The 22606-nt window shown below is 34.0% G+C and overlaps 2 protein-coding genes across 6 annotated transcripts in view; both read left to right on the plus strand.

Moving 5' to 3' along the window:
• The window catches only part of LOC119638069 (guanylate kinase), a 10422-nt gene extending 3167 nt beyond the window's left edge, over positions 1–7255 (plus strand). For 2 of the 4 annotated variants that reach the window (XM_038034673.1, XM_038034672.1), the window contains exon 2: positions 6477–7255. In XM_038034673.1, the coding sequence (XP_037890601.1) occupies positions 6490–7098 (609 nt within the window). In that variant the 5' untranslated portion in view covers positions 6477–6489 and the 3' untranslated portion in view covers positions 7099–7255. Of the gene's footprint in view, positions 1–6357 lie in introns of all 4 variants that reach the window. The other 2 variants (XM_038034671.1, XM_038034670.1) reach the window with 2 other exon arrangements.
• The window catches only part of LOC119638068 (dihydropyrimidinase), a 41652-nt gene continuing 19120 nt past the window's right edge, over positions 75–22606 (plus strand). The window contains exon 1 of one of the 2 annotated variants that reach the window (XM_038034669.1): positions 75–1010. The gene's annotated coding sequence lies outside the window, so the exon portion shown is untranslated. The remainder of the gene's footprint in view (positions 1011–22606) is intronic. The other variant, XM_038034668.1, reaches the window with a different exon arrangement.

The following is a 22606-nucleotide window of genomic DNA, read 5'->3' on the forward strand; positions in this document are numbered from 1 at the left end:
TTTCCATATATATTCACAGAAATGGTTTGGTTGAAATGTAATATATATTCTTTATTATATAAATGTATCAAAAATATGCATTCATCTCCTCTTTAGGATGTCGTACGCTCCAACTGTTTGATTTACAGCCGATTTTTTCTACATATGTCAAGAAAAACAAAATGTAAATTTCTGGTCACCCTGAACGAAATAGATATTCTAATTGGCAATACTATGAAAACAAAGAGAGAGAGAGAGAGAAACAAACTTGATTAGAGAAATCATTTGGCAAAAAAAGAAAGAGAGAAGATTAGAGAGAAGATTCTTAATGCAGATAAGAGTAAACACAGAGCACAGGTATAAAATTTAATATAGATACAAACGTTCGCAAGTGCATCAACCAAAAAAAAAAAAATTCTTTTTTTTCATCTTTTATCAGCAACACAATTTGAGCTTTCTGTTCAGTTGAGTGGCAAACGCGCATCTGTGTATACGGCATTGCGGCAGACGGGTTATAAATAAATAAAAATAAAAAGTAAATTTTTTACATTAAATTTTGTATAAAAAGTGCGAGGGTGAGAGTTAAAAAATAAAACAATTGCTACCTGTATATTATAGACTTTGCGGATAGTGAAACTATATAGAGTCTATTAATTTTCTTTGCTCTATTGAAATTTGCTTTTGAAAAAAAGCCGAAAAAAATTTTTTTTTTAAAACGTGTACAAAAATAAATAATATAACGATACAATCATATTTATAATTTTTCACGTAAGAGCGTTTTATTAGGAACGTACAAATATATATATATATATACATATATATATATATAGATTTGTTTAATAAAGTGCTATAAAATTTTAATAAGTAGCTGCAAACGAAGGTATGTTTTGATTATCTTTTTTCTTTTTTTGTTTATTTTATTTAGAATTTGTCTTTATCATGGATTTCTAGGCTTTATTAAAGTAGCAAAAGCGAACAGTTTGGCTTTTCCGGTGGTGGCCACGCCTTTTATGGTGTATCTATCCGATATGGTAATGGGGTAAATGTTTTTCGCCATATATACAGAAAACGTACATATGTACTGTTATATATATGGTTCATAGGCAACATGTATTATTGTATTGTCTTCTTATGGTCGATGATTAAAAATTGAACGAACAATCAGGTACCAATATTATTTGAGGCGTTATTTTGCGGAAAAAATATGGCTCTTACCTAACTAGTCTTAATGTCAACTAGTCTTTAATGTCAACAACATTGACTTTACAAAAACAACGACAACAATATTTGCTCCTTTTTTCACATATTCTTAAAATGCGTAGATAATGTCACATGTGTGGAAAAACTCCTAACTATGTTGTATGTTTTTATTACCAGCTTTTATGCAGGCGCTTTTTTATCTATACAATGCTATTTGTAGTAGTCATTTAGTTTTCCTCTTATCAAGTCTTTCAGTCATTTTTCATAGAAAATATTTGTGCGTTGATGTGAATGTACGCATAACTGCGTATTGATTTTTCATAATGTTTCCGTAAGCTCTCTTGAAAAACATGCGGTTTTTCATTCATTTCTTTTTGGTGCTCTCTGCAAATCTATATTATAGTTTACTTTTTTAAATATTATTTGAAACATTTAAAAATAAAAAAAACAAAATAACCAAAAAAAAAAAAAAATTGCACTTGTTACAGCAGCAATATCATCTTTTATTATTAGATAAGAGGAAGAAAGTTAATCAGATTGAAGTCAACAGCCTGTAATGTTAGCGTTTTTTTTTTTTTTTTCTTCCGCTTAAGTTTCTTTGGTGACGCGGTGTCTGGATATTGCCATATAAGCAAGCGGTTGTTTTTACCTAATAGTTTTTAGTTTCTTGATCGCGTAACGCCGGTTTTTATTTACATATAAAGAAATTAAAAAAAAAAAAAATTTCATTTTTTTTATTTCAAGTTTGCACACCTTGTCAACCATCAAGTTCAGCCAATAATAGCGTCACCACGACAGGTTAAGCAAAGAAAAAGAAAACTTTTTGAATGCATTATTATGGGGCGTATGAAAAACTTTCAACATATTTTTAAGAAATATTATTTAAAAATTGTAGAATAGCAAAATGCTTGAAAATAAAAAAAAAAATTTAATAAACTTTCGGAGAAATTTTATCATATTTTCAACAAAAGTTGCCAAAACATAATTTAAAAAAAAAAAATAAATAAATTGAGAATTTAAAAAAAGGTTCTCTTAGACTCTATACAAAAAAAAAAACTTTTTTACACAAAAAATTTTAGCAATTTTTTAAAAAGATTTTAAAAAGTTTTGAAAAAACAAATTTTTAATTGAAAAAAAAAAAGGTAATGACAAATATATATTCGGTCGCGGCTCAGTCCTTTACAGCCATCAACCATTGTTATTCTAAAGAAGACTCAATGCAAGGAAAAGACAAAGTTTTCATACCGCATAATATTGGGTGGGCGTTGATGTTTTTTTTTTTTTTTTGTAAAATGAAAATGGAAATTTATATTATGTGTTAGGGATACGGTTGTCATAGCAATTAACAGACAAATGGATAGACGGATTGAAGGTGGAGGCGTCTACTTTTCATACTGATTAATAATGTGCAGACCTTATAGGGCATTTGAAGCTTCTTTTTGGGTGCTGCAAATGTTTTGATAAAACAATGAAATTCTAATAATCTATAATATAGAGTAGTCATGGCCGATTTTTTGCATTTTTGTACAGGTGCTAGTGGGCCGCCCATAAATTACAAATAAATACAAATTTTTATTTTCGTATTTGCGGTTATTTATAAGTAAGTAGCAAAAAGTCAAATTTTTTTATTATTTTTGGAACATAGTTGATCTCAGGCTATATTGTAGTGTGGGTGTAATTCTTGAATGGTTCGGCCAATTTCAGTGGCAATCTGCGTGCAAGAACTTTCAAAGGGTTTGCACAATTGGAAGGCGGCAGCCTCAGTCTTGTGGCCACAGACAAAGCACAGAAACGCGGACAGACGGACGCGCAGAGCAGAAGAGGACTCTATATGTGATCTGAAACTGCCGTGTGGCTATTACAATCAGTTCGGAATAATATATACCCTTCACCTTTTGGTGATCAGTATAAAAACAGTTTCTAAAATTTATTTGAAAAAATTTTTCCAATAAGAAATTTAAACAATTTTTTAAAAAAAATTTTTTTAAATTTTTATGCGAATTATTTTTATTAAAAAAATGGAAAAAATAACATTCTCTACGCATGAAACGAAAAAACTTACAAAATGTGCAAGTTATTAGCCAGTATCGCTATAGAAAACAAAATTATATTCATTTTTAAATACCTATCGCCCATAAATCGTTTGCATAGCTCTGGTCGGCTAACCATAAGTGATTTACTGTTGGCTGAAGTAAATGAGACATAAAAGAAATTATACTCAATTTTTCAATACCCATTATTATTTCTTTTTATGCCCCGCACTACTTAATATATTAAGAATAAGAATAATATATTAATAACATATTAAGACTATATTAAGTTTGTACGGATGTATGCAACACTCAGAAGGATTTGAGATAAGCTGAATTCAACCTGCAGGTTTCTAGATATTTTGATGAAGTTTGACCGTATTTTGGTTCAAGGAGTAAAGCTATCGAAATCACTTTTTCGACTACTTCACATATAACGCCTTATTTAGAGTTACATAAATAACTGTAGGGCGATATAGACTATTTAACGGTGAGCCTTGGGTCATATGTTTTTAGGGATCAAACACAAAACTGGTTACCACTTCTTGTTAGAGCGTAGAAGGGGATTTACCATTCACTAGTGACATTAATACGTGTGAAGACGTAGTCAGAAAGACGTGACAGAGAGAGAGATGGAAAGTGGTCGCTCGCGATCAGAAGGAAGTGTGAAGAGAGAACGCGATGGGAAGAGGTCGCGGACTGCGAGATGTGTACCCGATTGGTAAGTGTTATAGCTTTACCGACCGAGGACTCACTATTGCTACGCTTACAAATCGATCGCAATTAAATAATGGTGTAGCGCACTAACGATTGTACCCGTGTGTATGTAGCGCATTGATAATTGCGTACGCGCGCATGCTGACTTAATTGCTGTGCTCTCGCGCGTAATGCGTCATTTTTAATAATCCTAAATTGTCGACTGTAGACTTGGAGGGCCTTCAAACACAAGTAGGCGCAATGACATGCACTTATTATGGTTGCTTCGCTATTCGGGGATTGAGCGCAACGAAAGGGCTGACTATTTAGCGCACAGGGAGTTCGGGGGAGCATCTTGAGTCCCCAACTTTTTTTTGACCTACCAAGAAGCCATGTTAACAGGGTGGTATCGCAATGGGTACAGAAAAAATCGGATTGAGGCCCAAAGCAATGTACAAGAAAACAACAGGGAAAAAGATTCATAAAATCGTACGGCGTGGCGCACAAACTGCTGGAACTAAGAAGAAGCGATCTATGTTTAGTCACGGCCTTCTTCATGGGTCATAATTCCCTCATTTACCATCTGAAAAAAAACTGTGTGTCTCTGATATCGATTCATTTAGGTTTTGCAAAGGAGCGAGGGAGACGTCCCATCATACTCTTTGTGGATATGGTGTTCCGATTCAAGAAAGTTGGGGTGATTTGTAAAAATCCTAAAACTAGAGTGCTTGGGGCGTAGGCGAGTACAATATATTTTTTAGGTCGCGGTACGGTTTATTTGTTTAGTTATTTATTTATTCCACTTATACAAGAAACTCAACTAAAACGAATTGGCAGTCGAGTTCAATTGACTCTTAAAGTAAATCTTAAATTAATTAATATTAAGACTTAGTGTAAGTACAATAAAGCAAATAAGAAGTAAAAAAAAAGAAAAAAAGCATGTACACAACTAGCACAGAGCCACACCCATAACCGGTACAGGACCAAATTGCAAGTGAACCCCTAAGCCATCCCAAACATGCATAAGCTTGGCAACCGATAAAAGTTAACAACAATTAATTTTTAACTCATAGTGACTTTTTAAGGTTAAAAGTTAGTTCGCGTACGACATAGGTAAATCGCGCGTATTAAGCAATGTTGCTTTAATGGACTTTAAAGAGTCCGTTAATGAGAATATGTGATAGACGTCATTTAGGTTCTTGCAAACAACTCTGAGCGGGTTAAACAGTTCGTAATTACATTGACTAAGCTTTATCAAGATAAAGTGCCTAGAGAAGCGGTTAGGGACATTAAAGCCTATCCCACGAAGTAATGCGGGCAAGTCAATTGTACCATTTATTAATTTGATTACGAAGGAAACCCCAAGAACAAATCTACGTTTCTCCAGTGACGGTAAGGAGAAGCAACAGAAGCAACTAATTTTCATAGGGAGGAAGAGGGACATTCGTGTCCCAACCCAAATTCCTAAGGGCAAACAGCAGGAATTGCTTTTGAACCGATTCAATTAAATCTACGTAGCGCCCATATGAAGGAGGCCACACAGCAGAGGCATACTCAAGTATAGGTCTAACCAAACACAGGTACAGCCTTTTTGTAATGTAAGGATCACCAAGCTCTTCGGACCACCTCTTTATAAAACCAAGCGTGGACCTAGCTTTGCTTAACGAGAGCTCAATATGTAAATTGAAAGGTAACCTATAATCAAATAGAACGCCTATATCTGTGAACGAATCGACGTCTTCCAACTTATGCGAATCAATGAAATACAGAGTAATGAACGACTTCCTTCTTGAGAAAGAGAGCTTCTTACATTTATTTAGATTTAGTTTCAGAAGATTCAAAGGGCACCATGCAACCAAATTATTCAAGATTATTATTCTTTGAAGATGATGTGATTGCGATTCTACGGAAAAGGAAGAAAACGATTTCACATCATCAGCTTACATTAAGATCTCGGTGAATTTAATCATGGAGGGCAAATCATTGATGTATAAATTAAAAATTAAAATGTGTCCTAAGTGGCTACCTTGAGGTACGCCAGACATCATGGGGAATTCATCCGAGATAATGAGTTTAAACAAAACCCTGAATGATCTACCATGCAGATAAGAGCTTAACCATTCCACTAAGAAGAACGGTAAGCCAGAGGCTTGGAGTTTGCCCGGGCAGTTAATAATGATAATAATAAATTTTCTCCAGTGAAACTTTTGTCTAAATCTTAGGCGACTTTTGGCACACCCTTTATAAAGAGAAAACCAAATTTTGAAACAAAATAAAGAGTACAAAATTTGGAAACGTATACCGTTTTCTCTTACATTTTGAACGGGCCGACATAAAATTGGTAATGCTTTTCGATGAAAATTGTGTATTTTTGCATTTTTAAGATCTTATTAATCTAATTTTAAATTATTTGATTTCCCATTTTCTAAAGTTATATTCTAACGTAGCACAGCAATGTTGCACTCTGTTCTTTCTTTTACTATCTTTTCTAGTTGATTGTTTCCAGTCTGCTAGAACATCACAATAGTAATAAATATTAATAATGATAACCATTCTTTTTATCGCAAATAGACTTTTTAGTACAATGAGGTGTGGTCCTAGACCGGTTGTGCTTTGCGGGCCGTCTGGATCGGGTAAAACTACTCTATTAAATAGATTATTTAAAGAGTTTCCGAATACATTTGGCTTTAGTGTATCACATACGACTCGCAAACCTCGACCAGCCGAACAAGATGGCGTTCATTATTATTTCGTAGAGAAAGAAGTAATGAAAAAAATGATTGCCAATGGAGAATTCATCGAATCGGCTACATTTAGTGGCAACATGTACGGCACTAGCAAGGAAGCTGTAAGGAAAATACAAGCCCTCGGTAAAGTGTGCATTTTAGATATTGAGCCGCAGGGTGTTGAACAAATCAAGAAAACTGATTTAAATCCTATTTTAATATATAATAATCCACCGTCAATAGAAGCTTTGGAGCAACGATTACGCAAACGCAATACCGAAAGTGAAGAAACTTTAAACAAACGTCTCGCTGCTGCTCGCGAGGAAATTGCTTACGGTCTTACTCCAGGCAATTTTCATAAAATAATCAATAACATCGATATCGATGAAGCCTATGAAGATTTTCGTTCTTACTTGTTAGCCGAATTAAAGGCGCAAGAACTTGAAGGTGTTACTATTTGTTGGTAGATCGGTTTAACGCCCTAAACTTGACTGTGCGTTTAAATGTGTGTTTAAATTATATTGCTATGGAAAGGTATTACAGCGAAAGTAAAGTTTATGCATTTTATATAATGATTTTTATTTTAATTTACGGTAACTGATAAATTATTTGAAATAAAGTAAATTTTTTTATTTTTCTTTCATAACATTTCCGCTTAAGAAGGAATAATTTTCACTTAACCAATATTCAAAAAAAAAAAAAAAAACAATTTATCAGAAAAGAAAGGCATACAAGACAAGATTCTCGGATAAGAAACGATTGGGATAGAAAATTTTGATAAGATTATATGTAAACATACATACAGCGACATACATTAAGCAATTGATTGGGTTGGTTGCAATCGTTTCATATAGATAAACACGCTTCAGTGCGGCCACAAGTTATCATCAATCAATCTTAAGATAGCTCGGAGTATATGCCGAGCTACATTATCGAAATTATCATTTTAAATGGTGGCAATTACCTTAAGTGGAATAATAATAAATTGAAATCGTAAATAAAAAAAAAAAAAGATTCAACGATTATCAAAGTAGGGCAACGATTTCATTTGCACTGAAGTTTGGTTCAATTGCGTGTATTCTGCTAAAGCATAATGCAAATGACATAGGTCACTCTTGCAAGAGATCATCATCATCATCATCATCATCACCATTGAACTCCTTTCAAATGCTTCCTTCTACTTTTATTCTGTTTATCTGTTTATGTATATCGTTCGCAGAAACCGTAAGATATGGAAAATACATTATTTGTATTGTACTTTATTTTTCAATAGTTGAAATAATATTGTGTTGGAACGATAAAAAAAGAGCTTAGGTTATGAAGAGTACATAAATTTCGGTGGACACGTCAAAGACCTCATAAAGTGTATATATTCTTGATTATTATCGAATTCTAAATTGATTTGCTCATGTTCATCTGTCCGTCCGTCCGCGTATCTGCCTGTCTATGTAACATCTCTGCTGAACATTCTCCTGGTCGTAAAATTGCTACATTCATCTTCAAATTTAGCACAAAGGTTGTAAGCTTTTCCAGACAGATTGCTATTAAGATAGAGCCATGTTCGCCAAAGCGTATGGCCATAGTACAACATAACGTGAAAATGTCTCTCGTTTTCAAAAATTAAAAAAAATTGTTTTTTCTGCTGTTCACTTATAAATCACAGCAGACACTGTATAGTCTGTATAGAAACGGCGACGCCTGCTTATAATATTACAAAATACTAAGTTTTCGTTATTTTAGCAAAACGTTTCTAGCATCTAGAACGAAGTTTCAGGGATCATACAAAGTCTACGCATTATTGATCAATATCAAATCTGAATCGTTCGAGAAAGGTTTGCCAGTCCCTTTGCCCATCTCTTTGTTAATTGCTGTGGTGAAGGTAGTCATGATCGCAAAAATTTGACATATGATTGATTACACGTAGATGGATATTGCTAATGGGCTAAAAGGATTCGCCCTTATATTGCACTGTAGGCAAGTTGAGAATATCTCGGAATATTCGAGGGTTTTTCCCCATAAACTTCAACGAATGCATGATACAAAATTCCCCTCTTATTCTACAAAAATAGAAAATCAACATTGCCTACAGTGCAATATAGGGTTGAGAAGATCTCGGTTTTCTTGGCTTTTTTGCTCAGAAACCGAAACAATCACAAGCTATAAAATTCCACCTTTGTTTTACAAAAATAGAGAAAGCCAACCATGTCCATGCAATATTACAGAACACGTTGAAGAGATTCTATGGCGGCCGAATAGAATTTTCTTACTTGTTTAACTTTACACATCGTTGGCATTCCTTTAGATCGATCTGTTGAATATGTTTAAGTTACGGCGATTTTATATGATGAGAACACGGTTACGACTTTGAAACTTTATATGTACTTTTGAGAGAACGGACGATTGCGAAGCTCAAATCTTTGGTCTCATATTAACCCTATCATTCCGGTCAAATTATATTCGAAAATTAAAATTCATGAAATCGTGATGTGATTGCTCCTCATTTAATTTAGCGAAAAAAATTTTTAAGCTTTACCCTTTGAGCATTAGATTTTGTCTTGAACTATTTTTAATGCAATCTCCTCAAAGTTCAGAGATAAGCAAAATATTTTCAAGGGTCACACTTGACTATTACTAGGAAATATAGTTCGACGCTTGTTTAAGCTCATATATTTTCTAATGAAAATTTCTAGTTGAAAATATTGCAATGCTTCATTTAAAAAACATAGCTTAGTAAGGATGATGCACAGATATAGCATGACTGTTAACTATTTATATTACCCACAAGATCCCATGACCAACCTTCAAAGGAAATATGTCGAATTTCTATAACATTCTTACCCTTAGTTGCAACTGTTTTAATGACCTTAGGACTCCAAACGGAATTCAGATTTTCTCATAGTTTTGAAATTGCAAGAGAGACGTCACTACTTTTGAGGTTTTTTCAAATGTTTGCTTATTCGAACCATTTAGTTTGAATCTTGGTGGTACGTAAATATCGTGAATTTATCAATAGTAGCGACATTCATATGTCATCCTACGAACTTATTGAGCGGTATATTAAAGTATTAAGCAAATTTTACTTATGTCGTTTAGTATTTCATAGCTAGTTAAATCAATATTCAGAAAACTGATATATCTCCCCCAAGCTAATTAAGGACATGGAGAGGTGGAGAATTTGTTAACTCTATAAGTAGTTACGAAATAATTACGTAATAGGGTACTTACTTACCTTTACGTAGCATGCGAAGCGTTTACAATGTCGTCGTTGATTTTCGTTGCAAAATACTTTCCATTGCTTTTAAAATGTAGAAAATAGAAATAAAAAGTGGCTATCAATAGATTCGTTTAAAATCGCATGTAATTGTTAATTCGATATTTGTTTTAGTTAAGTTGACCTAAACATGTACAAGTTTGATCTTTTGAAATTTTAATTTAATTTCCCAATATAGGCAATGCCATAACATTCGAGCATGTTTTAATCGTTGTGACATTTTCGTTCGCTTGTTAAAGATGCAACAAACATTAGTCTTAAAGGTTAAATAGGAAATTCGCTGTTACTCTAATCGTTTAAATGTATGTTTACAGGCTTCTGGTTTCTATTTTGATTTCTCAAAATTCAAAGCGAAATATCTCAGGCTTAAAAGGGATAATATGTTTGAAGCGTATAGACCTTTCTACAGTGATTCGTATAACGTTTTTTTTATAATAAGGCTTTGTATGAGAAGTGCTCGAAAAAGTGATCCGATCCGAATCATTTTCATTTCATTTTCAATAGCTCAAGGCACGTCAGTGTACCATATTTAATCAAAATATCTGAAAAATTGCGGCCTTTTGGGTCAAGACAAGAAAACAACATGGACAAATGGACAGACAAGCTTAAAACGATCCAGGGACTGATTCCGAACAATAAACGGTGGATCAACATCAAATGCTTTCCGATGTTGCATACATCCGCACGAACTTAATGTAATGTGTGAACTTAATGTAATGTAATGTTAATACACAAGTGGTGTATCGCGTGTGCAGCATATTATAGTAAAAATTGCCCATACTGCTTGTTCAAAAATTTACTCAAGGAGTAGTTTGGAAGGAGAATATAGATCATAGGTACCTTCGTAGTTTATTTTGTACTCGTAAAGTTTAGACACTTTTTGTAGTCAAATTTCTTATAACCACCACAAGAAAAGCTGAAACTTCGGCGCTTTCATTTCTTGCCATTTTTGCGGTGAGCGCAAAATATAGAACTCCTTCCACATCTTATGAGTTAGCTAGCTCAGCAATTGCATGTGCATGGGTCTCACACGCGTCCAATCCTCTTAACGTGGCACTTTCAAGTTGGGGTAAGACTTAATGCAGTTAATAGTTTTCTATAGACAGAGAGGAAGGATGCAGGTAACATATGTTAAATAAAAGCGGCAGCTTATCTTGTACTGTAGGCGTGTCCTTTGATTGATTTGGTATATTTTTAATACCAGGCTACTTGGACGGACCAACATGGCTGCATCGTTAGAGGTTTTGATCCTTATCAACACTTTATAGGATCTCTGCACCTTTTTTTTGGGTTTTGCAAATAAACTTTGGTGATACGTACACAAATTTGCACAGGTCTTATTGACTCTTATAGTATACAGTATAGGTCTGCAAGCTGTACGTGGACTTAGAGGTACTCCATTCTTGAAATTTTCCATGATAAAGATCGAGTTACTCCCTTTAAAGCGCTCAATGAACTTTAGACGCTGTACTTGCACGATACACTTTAGTTCTTTGGGTTAATAGAACCCTGTAATAACGAGTATGCAAATATTTTGGGAGAATACTCGGTAGAGAGCTTCTCGAAATGTCCACGATCCCAAATCGATGTCCATCTACACTCAGCAATACTCTCACGAACTGCTACTTTAAGCTCGATGTATGTGGGTCTTAGTTACGGAAGTGCGTGACTATTAGTAATATGCATCGTTCTACTGGAGACGCCATTAACTACAAATCGTTTTGAAAATGAGTTTACTTAGCTGTAGAGGTACTCATCGTATAGTAGGCCTCCATAGTCTGAAGAAATCGTCACATACTTGTGATAAACGAATTAGAAAATTATTAAAATGCATATATCAGAAATAGAGTTTACCAAAAAAAAAAAAATTATGTTAAGCTACGAAATTTTTGAACGATGTAATCAATCAGTTATGAATGCCTCCTTGAAGATAAGAAAAAGAGCAAGGCAAACTGAAATTAAAACTGAATTATTTCTTTTGTTGACTTTCAACTAACACAATACAATATTGTTTAGGTTTAATAAACTTTCCCCTATTAGTGGCTGGAAAGGTACCACTAATGTGTACGATACCTTTCTGCTTGCCACCGAGGGAAAGGGATATGTTGATTTTTTCAAAATGTTTGCAACATCCAGGGGAAAGGTACGTATTCTTTATCAGTATCAAATTCTCAATCAATTTAAGCTTGTCCCTCTGTCCGTGTGTGTAATGTCTGTACTAAGTAAACTTTCTCGTCATTGCAAAAGTAAAGCTCTCGGTTTCAAATGTGGCAGGAGCACTGCATGTTGTTGCGCGCAGGTTTCTATTGAAATCGTTTTAAAGGCACGCCCACAGTAGAACATAACCTGGGATCATTTCTGCTTTCAAGAACAAAGGGAATGTAATTTTTTTTCGTTACTTTTAGAAACTACAAGAGATACAATGATAAAAATTTTTAAGGCTGTTCCATCGATGATCCTATAGAATTTTCAGAAAAATGGGAAACACAGGGCACGCCCATCCGCTCTTATAGCATATTAAAATCTAATCTTCTGTCAAAACGTCTGCAACAAGCAGAGGAAAATTTCTGAGATCGTCCAAAATATATATATTCTTGACCAGCATCAAGATCTGAATTTATTTAAGAATGTTTGTGTTTCCATGTGCTAGTCTCCTTGAGCTTGTGTGGTAAACATACGCCTGACCACAAAAGTTAAGTTATTGGCTTGAAATTTGCCAAAACCGTGGGAAATGAACAAGATCGGGCACGCCCACTCAGTAGGATAGATTATCGACATTTCCCTTTTTCTTTTTCCTTTTTAAAGAGGTGGTGGGCAGAAAAGATTCGGCCACAGCTTACTTGTTGTTTATTTATTTATGTTTTTTTTAGAAAACTTTCAGCCCGATTCGTTTGTAACCTTTCTTTTTTGTTTTGTTCCAATTTTCTAATTAAACACATGACTGCGATGAGTAATAGCTTTAATTAAATCTAAAATAATTTATTTCAAATACATGCATAAAAACACACATACAACTGTATATCTATATACATCTGTATCTCTTTCTCGCATATCTCTCTCTCTTTCTCTCTCTCTTTCTCGCTCTCTCTTTCTGTGTATCTTTGCCCATAAAAATGTTAATAAAACTTCTCATACAGTTATATATGAACATTATTTTATGTTTCGTTATGGTCGAAATGATTGTATATAACTGTCTATGTATGTATGTGTGTTCATGTGATTAACTATAGTAATATGATAGTTTCCAGCGTATTTCATTCCCCATTAACATAGTTTTGCAAGTAGACATACATTCGCATACATTTTTACATCCATATGCATAGAGACATATAATGCACATGCATACATTTGCATTTATATCACATATAGATTAATTAAATGCATATTTACTTGATCATCCAAGAATTAACACAACAAACAATCCTTTAGTAAATGTTCCACTATTTTTATGGTGTGCATAACTTTAACAATTCAAACTATTTAATTAAGTACACATACACACACACACAGCACACACACACAGCCCATATGCAGCACACACATAGCACACAGTTCGAAACACAAATGCGTACGCGCTGCCACACAAAGCGAGCTGAACATAAAATTGCAAAGTAGGTAAATAAAAGTTTACAATGCACTGCGCTCGTGCACCACAATGACTGTAGTGAAAATAAAGGGAAAAGGTAAGTAAAATGACTACGCAAAGAGTTTACTGTTTTGGAAGATGCCATACAATGCAATAAAAAGCAAAAGCAGAAAACAAATATAGATTAGTAGCTGTACATTTTTAGAGCGATCATTCGCAGAACGTTATTTATTTATTCATTCTTATTCGAAGGCAAAAAGTTTTTAAATAAAATTTTCTAATCCCCTTTTTGGAATTTTTAACCTTTCTAAGCAGGGGTTTTCTTTCTTAAAAGAACAAAGCACTTAGGAGCAAGTAAAAAACTGCAATGGGGCACGGGTCGCCATTAAATACCCTACACAATCCCACAGTTATTTAAATAATAACTTTTTAAAATAGCTGAAAAAGCAATCCGATCAGAACTATTTTCAATAACGCTCCCGCTGGGACTAAAAGACGGCCGTGTACTGAATTTCATCAAAATATTTCAAAACTTGCTGCCTATCAACACAAAGAAACAAAAGAGACAAATAGATAGACAGACGGACAGCCAACCTTAAATTGTTTTAGAAAGTGGCTTTGAATTGACCGGTACAATAACAAGTGGATCTATCACAAATCTCTCTGAGTGTTGCATATATCCTCACAAATTTAATTATACCCTTGTTCCACAAGTGGTGCGAAGTATAAGAAGCAACATTTTCAAACGGAGCTAAATTGTGAAACGACAATATTCAGATCGGCACTATCGCTCCTCAAAATCTATGAAATTGCTTTTCAACCAGGTTGCTCAATCAATCTAGTGCCGGCTTGTAGATGTTGATTATTGACTTGTTGTAAACAGTAATGAATTTACAGCTATCGACAAAGTTGCATTTTCCTTACCATCGAACGAAAATCTCTTGATTGCTGCTGTCGACTAACATATTCATATTACGGTCGAGTTTACTTAATTTCGAGAAGCATAAACCGGCTCCTGCGCGGTTAATATTCAATTTTAGTATATGAACACTAATGGCTTACACCTATTCCATTAAACCATTTGATATAATATTTCTTGAAATTATTCCATCACCAAATTTATCATCTCATAAGTCGATTATTTGTTGGACGGTATACTATGCCGCACGGTAATGCCGAACCTACACGTTGTTTAGATATCTTCTTCACGGCGCTGAAGTTAGATATTGTGTAGATCAAAATCTTTCAAATCGAATTATGAACAACCTTATAAGATTGATGTCCATTCACGGTGAGGAGATCTGTGTTCTTATTTTCAAAGAAATCAGCACCGGCAATACCTCTCAGCTTAAAAGCAACATCAAGCCAAGGTCAATGTTACAGAATGTGCAGATACCGCGCAAATATTTTGCGGATTAGGCTGAGAAATTAATTTTTTTTTTGGAAAATCATTATTAATTTCAAGTTCTTCTACGGTAAAATTAGCAAATTCACGAGGTTTACGAAGACTCACTGCTTTTAGTTTTTAACGAGAACAACCCCAATTGCTGAGAATGCTCTACAATGGGTAAATTTTGGTTTTAAAAAATTCTTGCTTGTCAATGACGGTTAACTGTGCGACAGCGATAAATTCGTCTCTTTGAGGACGTCTTTCGCTTATTGGGGAATCACCTCTTTGATTTTGTTAGATGAATAAAGGATTACGAATGGTCTAACCAACTTCTCGGAAAATTGTTGGCTTTGTAGATGATTGGCTTTAAGACGATTCGAGTAATAGGATAAAATCGTAAACTAAGTTTGCCATTGTAGACAAAATTTCGATGTTGTTTGTTTGATTTTAATAGATGAGCAAAGGAGTAAGAATGCCCTAATTAATCAACTCAATCCGCTAGCCAAGAAGCTTTGTGCTTTTAAAGGTCCCGATATGCATATCAAAGATGTTATAAACCTTTGACAGTCGCCTTCTATATTTTTGGAATTATTGGACAGTCACAGTGATTAAGCGGAAAATAATGGGAAAAGAATGTTAAGCCGTCGCTGCAGCTTGGGGCGTGTATGCTCGGCCGGTAGTCAACATTTTTGATAAATTCAATTGGAAATTTGGTAAAAAAATAAAAAAATAAAAAAAATATACAGATATTAGAGGAAGGAAGGTAAATTATTTGAATTTTTTTAGCCCCAGTTTGATTAGGTTTGAACCGATATTTTCGATTTTTGATTCTAAATATATTTACACCCTACAGGACTTGCGGTACAAGTGTGTATTAAGCTTGCGCCGATGTATGCAACGTCCAAAAGGATTTGCGATTAATCCAACTTTTATTATAACGATCGATTTACAGTTAATTTCTGAATCGATCAAAGCTTATTTGTGCGTCTGTTCAAAGTGTTTTGTTGTGTTCAGGTTATAGGTCAAAATTTTCAAGGTATTTTGAGGAAATTTACTACGCCGACATGCTTTAGGCTAACAGCGAACGATATTAAAAAAATGGTTCGGACCAGACTACTTTTTCAACCACTCTCAATATATAAAAAGTCTTATTTTCGAAAGTTGTTATATAAATAAATGTATAAAGCAAAGTGGCTTAGGGTTGTTGACGCTGGGCCGTGTTGCACTGTAGTGTTTTTACTTGCTAGATCTTATATATTGGTTGTTAATGAAGAATAGTGGTTAAAAAAAAAATATACACTATTCTTTTTTAAGGGCCACGCCCACTTTACCATTTTTCTGAAAACAGTCAATTTGACGAGTAGCTGAAATGTGACACAAACATTATTTTCTATCATTTTTGGACTGAACATGAAAGTGATTTTAATGAATACCTGAGTCATAGGTTTTCGAAAATATCTTTGTAGGATCGAATGTTGTATATGAAAATATGAAAAAATAGTTGTTGTTTTCCGAAATTGTTTTAGTGTCTTCTGAATTGTGGGCGAATGTGTGAACAGCTCATGCCTATTTTTCCAGCTCATATTCCTTACCGATCAAGAAATGCTTTTGTAAACTTTTTATTTGTTTTCCCCAACTTTGACTATTCATCAAATTTATCCCTAAATCGAGCAATTGAAGGGAAAACATTTCTTACTAAGTGTATTCTTGTGAGTCAAGAGATACAGATAGAAATGGACAGGCAGATACGAATACATCTAGCTGCCTATTTACATCTATGATCTTTGACGCGCATTTTTATGCTTTATAAATATTTGATAAATCTAATAAACTCCTCCTTGCTAATGGTGAGTAAAAACATATTAAAAAATTATAAAAAAAATCGATTAGTTCATGCTTTACAAACCCGTAGATAAACAGATATTGATTTGAAATTCTATACAAAGGCTGACATGCTCATGTAATTTACAAAAGTTCTAAGCGTCTACAATATTATAAAGTTTAGTGGGATGATGAGACTTGCTAAACAAGTTGTAACCTATTTCGTTTATCGACACCGTGGCATTTTCTGTGCTTGTTTGTTTATCTACCATCAGTTGATGGACGTATGTCTTTAAAAGTTTTATTTGGCATTTGCATTGAAATTTTTGGGTCATCGTAGAAAATAGAACATCGTGCTTGTATATACATATGTATGCAGCAAGAGAAATATTTTAAATAATTTTTCACTTAAGTTTTTTACCGGGAGTATTAACGACTTAAATCATATAATTTATCATTTTTTTTTTTCAATGGATACATGTATACACCTGTACATATATACGTATATATATATAGTCGCACTTTACCCTAATAGCGTAGAAATGAAATAAGAATAATACATATAGGCTTTGTCTAATGAGAATAGTAATGAGGTTAAGATACTTAACACTTCATATAGATTGAATTGTAAAATATTTTTTAACAAACACACACTCATACAAGAAAACCAAAAAAAAAAAGCTTTATTATAATAATAATAATAATAATAATAATAATAATGATGACATACACACGCAGGCATGGGGTAGAAAAAAACTATTTTTTTTTAAATGTACAAATAGAATTCTAGATGGACGGACGTAAGCTAAACTACAAACAAAAACACCATAAATTATTACTCGCGAACATATTTATATATATTTCGGAGGGGGACAAAAAACGCTTGTCGTCACATTTCAATATAATATATATATATATATATTATTTTATACCTATCACCGAAGGATACGAGATGAAGTGTATATTCATTTCGTCAAAACGTTTGCAATGTCGAGAAGATCCCATAAAGTATGTATATTCTTGACCAAATTCTAAATCTGTTTAGACATGTCCGTATGTCCGTCTGTGTAATGTCTGTTGCAAATATTCTCCCGGCCACAAAGTTGGAGCTATCAAATGGAGCGACGTCAAAATTACCTGAAGCATTGAAACGCACGCAAGTTGGTGTCGAAATGCTCCAAATTGGTCGAAAGACACGCCCACATCACCACGCGAACTACGAACACCTCCGTTTTTCAAAAGGAATAAAAAACAGGCGTTGTAGCACCTGTAAAAAACTGGAAAAAAATTGACCACGCCTACTCAATACTATAGTGTGTCAAAATATAATTCTTTTAACACTTTTATAAGGCGTAGAAAAAATCTTCAAAAACCTCGTCTTAACCAGTTTCAAATTGGAATGCACCTAATCATTTCGGCCTGCTCGTCTGTCCATCTGTCTGTCTGCGCAATTGTTTAGTAGTTGTGGTAAACATTCACCCGTTAGCGAAAATTAAGATGTCGCCTAGTAATTTGCAAAAGAATTTGGAAATGACTTAAACTTTCTCAAGGACACGACTATGCGGCAAAAGCTTTTATTTTGTAAATAGCAAAAACCAACCGCACTCTATATTATAGAGTGTAAAAATTTAGTTTTTTTTACCTCTTTTCCCCTTTTTTAGGATAACGATGATGGGTTTAAAAGATTCGGTTAGGACCGAATACAATTTTCTTACTTGTTTTTTTTTTTTATATGTTAGTCGCGTAATGCGAACATGTCGTGGTTTTGTTTTTCTTTTCAATTAGTAAATCTAACATTTTTCGACATCATTATTAAATGAGCAAAATTTGCTATTTCATTTTTTATACCCATCAAAAAGTCGGCATAAAATATTTTTGAAAAGCTTACAACGAATAGAAATCGAACAATTCACGCCTAGTGAGAATAGAGGAATGGATTTCATTCGCTTGCACGTCCATACTTACATATATGTGGAAACCGCGGTGTAAGCTTGTATTTCCAGTCCCCAGTTTGAACGCAGCAATTATCTAATGTGTGAGTCCTGACTTCGGGGATTATCGGGGTGATTGTGGTTTCTATCATTCCAAAAGCGAATAATTAGAGGTAATGATGGGCCTCAACACTCCCCAGAGTGGATTTATTGAGCCATACACAATAAACATATCTGATTTCTTTAGTGTAGTTTAGGCCCCTAGCCAATAGGGATTGTCTAACTCTCTGGCAAGGTAGTGTACCTACGTTAAACCAACAAAGACATCTGCCCGCCCATGTGAAGATTTACGAATATAAAATTTTATTTAGAAAAGAAATTTTGGCCTCAACTTTTTTTTTATCGTTCTTGCCAACTGAAGTTCAAAAACCAATAAAACGGGTCTTTGGAATGCAGAGGTGTCCTCACTTTATGTAGTCATGTAGGTGTATCGTCCAACCGATTTGGCTCATTTTTAATGCCAACTTGCGCGTAAGAACGTTTTCGCCAAATTTAGAGTCGACGGATTAATTTTTACGACTGGGAGAATGTTTACAACAGATACTACAACGTCGGACAGGCGGACAACAGGATAGACTGACATGCTTAAATCGATTCAGAATTTAATGCTTATGAAGAATACGTATATTTTGTGGGGTCTCTGAAGGTTAGTTCTGGGCGTTGCAAATGTTTTTACAAAATAAATATACCCATTACCGAAGGGTGATCTGTTGATGTCCTTTACCATTTCAATTTTTATATCAAATAAAAAAAGTATGTATCTCTTATTTGATCACCTTGTATTTCTTCTTTGAATTGAATTTTGTTGTTATTGTTGTTGTTATCATTATCTATATTCAAATTTAATGTGTGTCATGGTGTCAGGAACATATAATATGCGACAAATGCAGATTTTCTCGTTGAGTTTTTATGGCTTTGAGAGTTTCAAAACCATGTAAATGAATAGAAAAGCTGTTAAGTTGACCTGAAATTTTAGAATATTCATACTTTATCGTACCCTTCCTAAGCTAAACATCATAAAGATGTCAAAAGTCATAAGCAAGTTTTTTCTTTGCGGTTTTTGTGGTTTAACGAACTTGTTCTCTGGCGTAATTGATATTGGGGAGAGTGCTATTGCGACTAATGCTTCTTAATATCAGTTTCGATACAAAATCACAAAACCTCTGACAAGAAAAGACATTGATTTTTCTTATGCCTAATAATCGGTCACTGTGCCGATATACGCCTTTTACTCTCTGGATTGAACAAGAAAACCTTTGCATTTACTCTCTTCAAGTCTTAGATGAGGTCATTCAATCTCTATATTTAAATTCAATTAGAACGTATTCTTTGTGAGGAACGCAGCCTATGAATTGTATTTATGTTTGAATGAAAGTGTTTTTATCACTAATAAAAAAAATAATTACAGTTTTGTTTCACATCCAAAGCAGACACACCCACACACTATTAAATAAAAGCTTATGACAGGTGCAAGTAATTATCAATTTTGTAAGTAAATCTGTTTTGCGTTTGAACCGTTTCGTATACATTCTCCGTTTTTATATATCTTATAAGTGTTCAACGCTGTAGAAAAAGCATCGGAATCTTATAAAGCATAACCATGCTAGACTGTCTGCCCGTCCGAGAAATTGTAAGTACTATCTCAATATTTCGCTTACAAAGACAAATTTAAACTAAACATTTCTCTTAAGACTTAAGTCAGTTAAGTCCATCTTTTCCCTAAGTTAATACTCCACTTTGTAGTAGCTATGCATGACTGTTTGTCTGTCTGCTGAAATCGCGAGGATTAGCTCGATATTTTGCTTAGAAAACCATTCTTGCACTAAGATTTTCTACCACCATCTAAATCGCTTAAGTCGATCCCTAATTCTTAAACTATAATTCCAATTTGTAAAGCTTGTCTGTCTTGAAACTAAATTTTCACCTATCACGTATATCAGGTTAGGTTAGGTTAAAAAATTAGTGAAGTCAGTGCATTGACTTCCCTTCTCCTAAATTATAAACGTATTTTGTAAAGCTTTTAGTAGCTAAGTCTGTCTGTCCGCTGAAGATGCGACTACTATATTAACTTCCTATCTAGAAGCACAAATTTGAAATAATCTTTTCTCTTAGCACTTACATCAGATTAGGTTTATAGTTTTATTTTTTAGGTTATAGTTTTAAATTGCAAAGTTTTTAATGTAGAACACTAAATATAATCTTCAATTTTTTTCAGTAAAATGCTCATGCTTAATAAACCGGAGCAAAACTTTATCTCTTACCTATTGCAATATCATATATTGATATAATGCAGAGTACATTTTTCCCTTGCAAGTTTCTGCAAAAGTATCGTAGTTACAATACGTATTTACCTAGTTTCTTCAAAGCAAATACCGAAACTATTGATGGATGTTAAAAAATTCAAAAGAAAGGATGAAAAACCTAATTTGGCCCCAATTAAAAAAAAAAAAAAATTTACAAAAATTCTTGTTTATCATGATTCCGAGATCATAACGGTGGCTTCAATTGTCTGGCAAAGTTGAATCGATTGCATTGTTTGCTGCACCTTTGCGTGGCGCCCATAAAGCGTTGTGAATTTGATACCCCCTCTGTTATTGCCACAGTAATAAATAGAGAAAAAAACATCGAGGATATCAATAAAATTGTTGAAAATTGCTTTTCACTTTTATCAAGCATATGTAAAGATTTTATCACGTACATCTCTAGGTGGAATTAGTCGTCAATACACCGGTACTTACTCCAGCTGTGCGGTGCATTATTTCGTTACGTTCGGAAAAATCACATCCTTCCAATTTGTTGCATAACGATTTGATTAGCGATGTCCATTATCGGCGATCCTCAGTGGTTTCTTTCGCCGAAAAAAGACGGCGATCCAAGCATGCCACTGACAACAACTAAGCATTAAGCAATAGAGCTTCCGTAGATGTAGAAGTTATACGCACAACCGGAAAATTTTAATGGTGGGCTGTTAAGTCGCTGACAGAGTTCTGTTACACGAGGTCTCGAAAGGATATAAATTAAAATATAATTAAAATAGAACTTTTCGAGAACTTTTTTAAAAAATAATATAAAAAAAACATGTCTCTATATTAGTTAGTTAAAACTTGGTAAGAAGAAAATTTTGTACTATGTCAAACACTAGACTGAAAAAGTGAAAGTTCATTTAACCATTGTGGCTAAGCCAAGTTCTGCGAAGGAATGAAAGTAATATCCTGTAAATCTTTGATCGGACACGTTTTTAACGGTGTACCAATTTATAAAATTTCTTTCGGGAACATTTTTCTGATACTTTCTTTTAAAGGTCCTTGATAAAGGATTCACGTGATATCAGTTTCATTTTTTCGTAGCACTTTTTTTGGCCACAGTGGATAAGTAAACTTTCACTTTTTTAAAACGGCTCCAACAAATGCAACAAGTTCGTTTGTTTAATGGTCTCTTATCCCTTGCCCAAATATGGGCCCAAAGGTTGAAAATAGTTGTGGGAAGTAAATAGTCAGGATTTTATATTAAATGTGTGAGTAAGTGTCCACCGATTTTGTAGTAAAATTGGACAGGTGTTATGAAAAAATATTAGGAGTGGCTTTGATCGATGCATTGTCCAGAAATGGCCATTACTTCTCCCGCCTTCTGTCTTTTTCTTTTATTACCCATCCATCACTGGTGATCACATATTTTTTTTTTACATTTTATTATTGCGTATCATGTTATTAATATAACTAAAGTCCGAAAATCTCCTTGGCTCCTTACTGGGTGTACAATTTCATCTACGGTTCACAACGTGGCCAATTTCAAATATTACGCATCCACGATATTTTTCGTCTGCTCATGCCTGCAGACCCTACGTTACGACCTTCTACCATTAAGAGTAGAAGTTCATATTCTCTTCCACGTACTATGTGTCCAAAATATGCAATTA

The sequence above is a fragment of the Glossina fuscipes genome, unplaced genomic scaffold, assembly GCF_014805625.2.
Source record: "Glossina fuscipes isolate IAEA_lab_2018 unplaced genomic scaffold, Yale_Gfus_2 73, whole genome shotgun sequence".
Classification (NCBI taxonomy): Eukaryota; Metazoa; Arthropoda; class Insecta; order Diptera; family Glossinidae; genus Glossina; species Glossina fuscipes.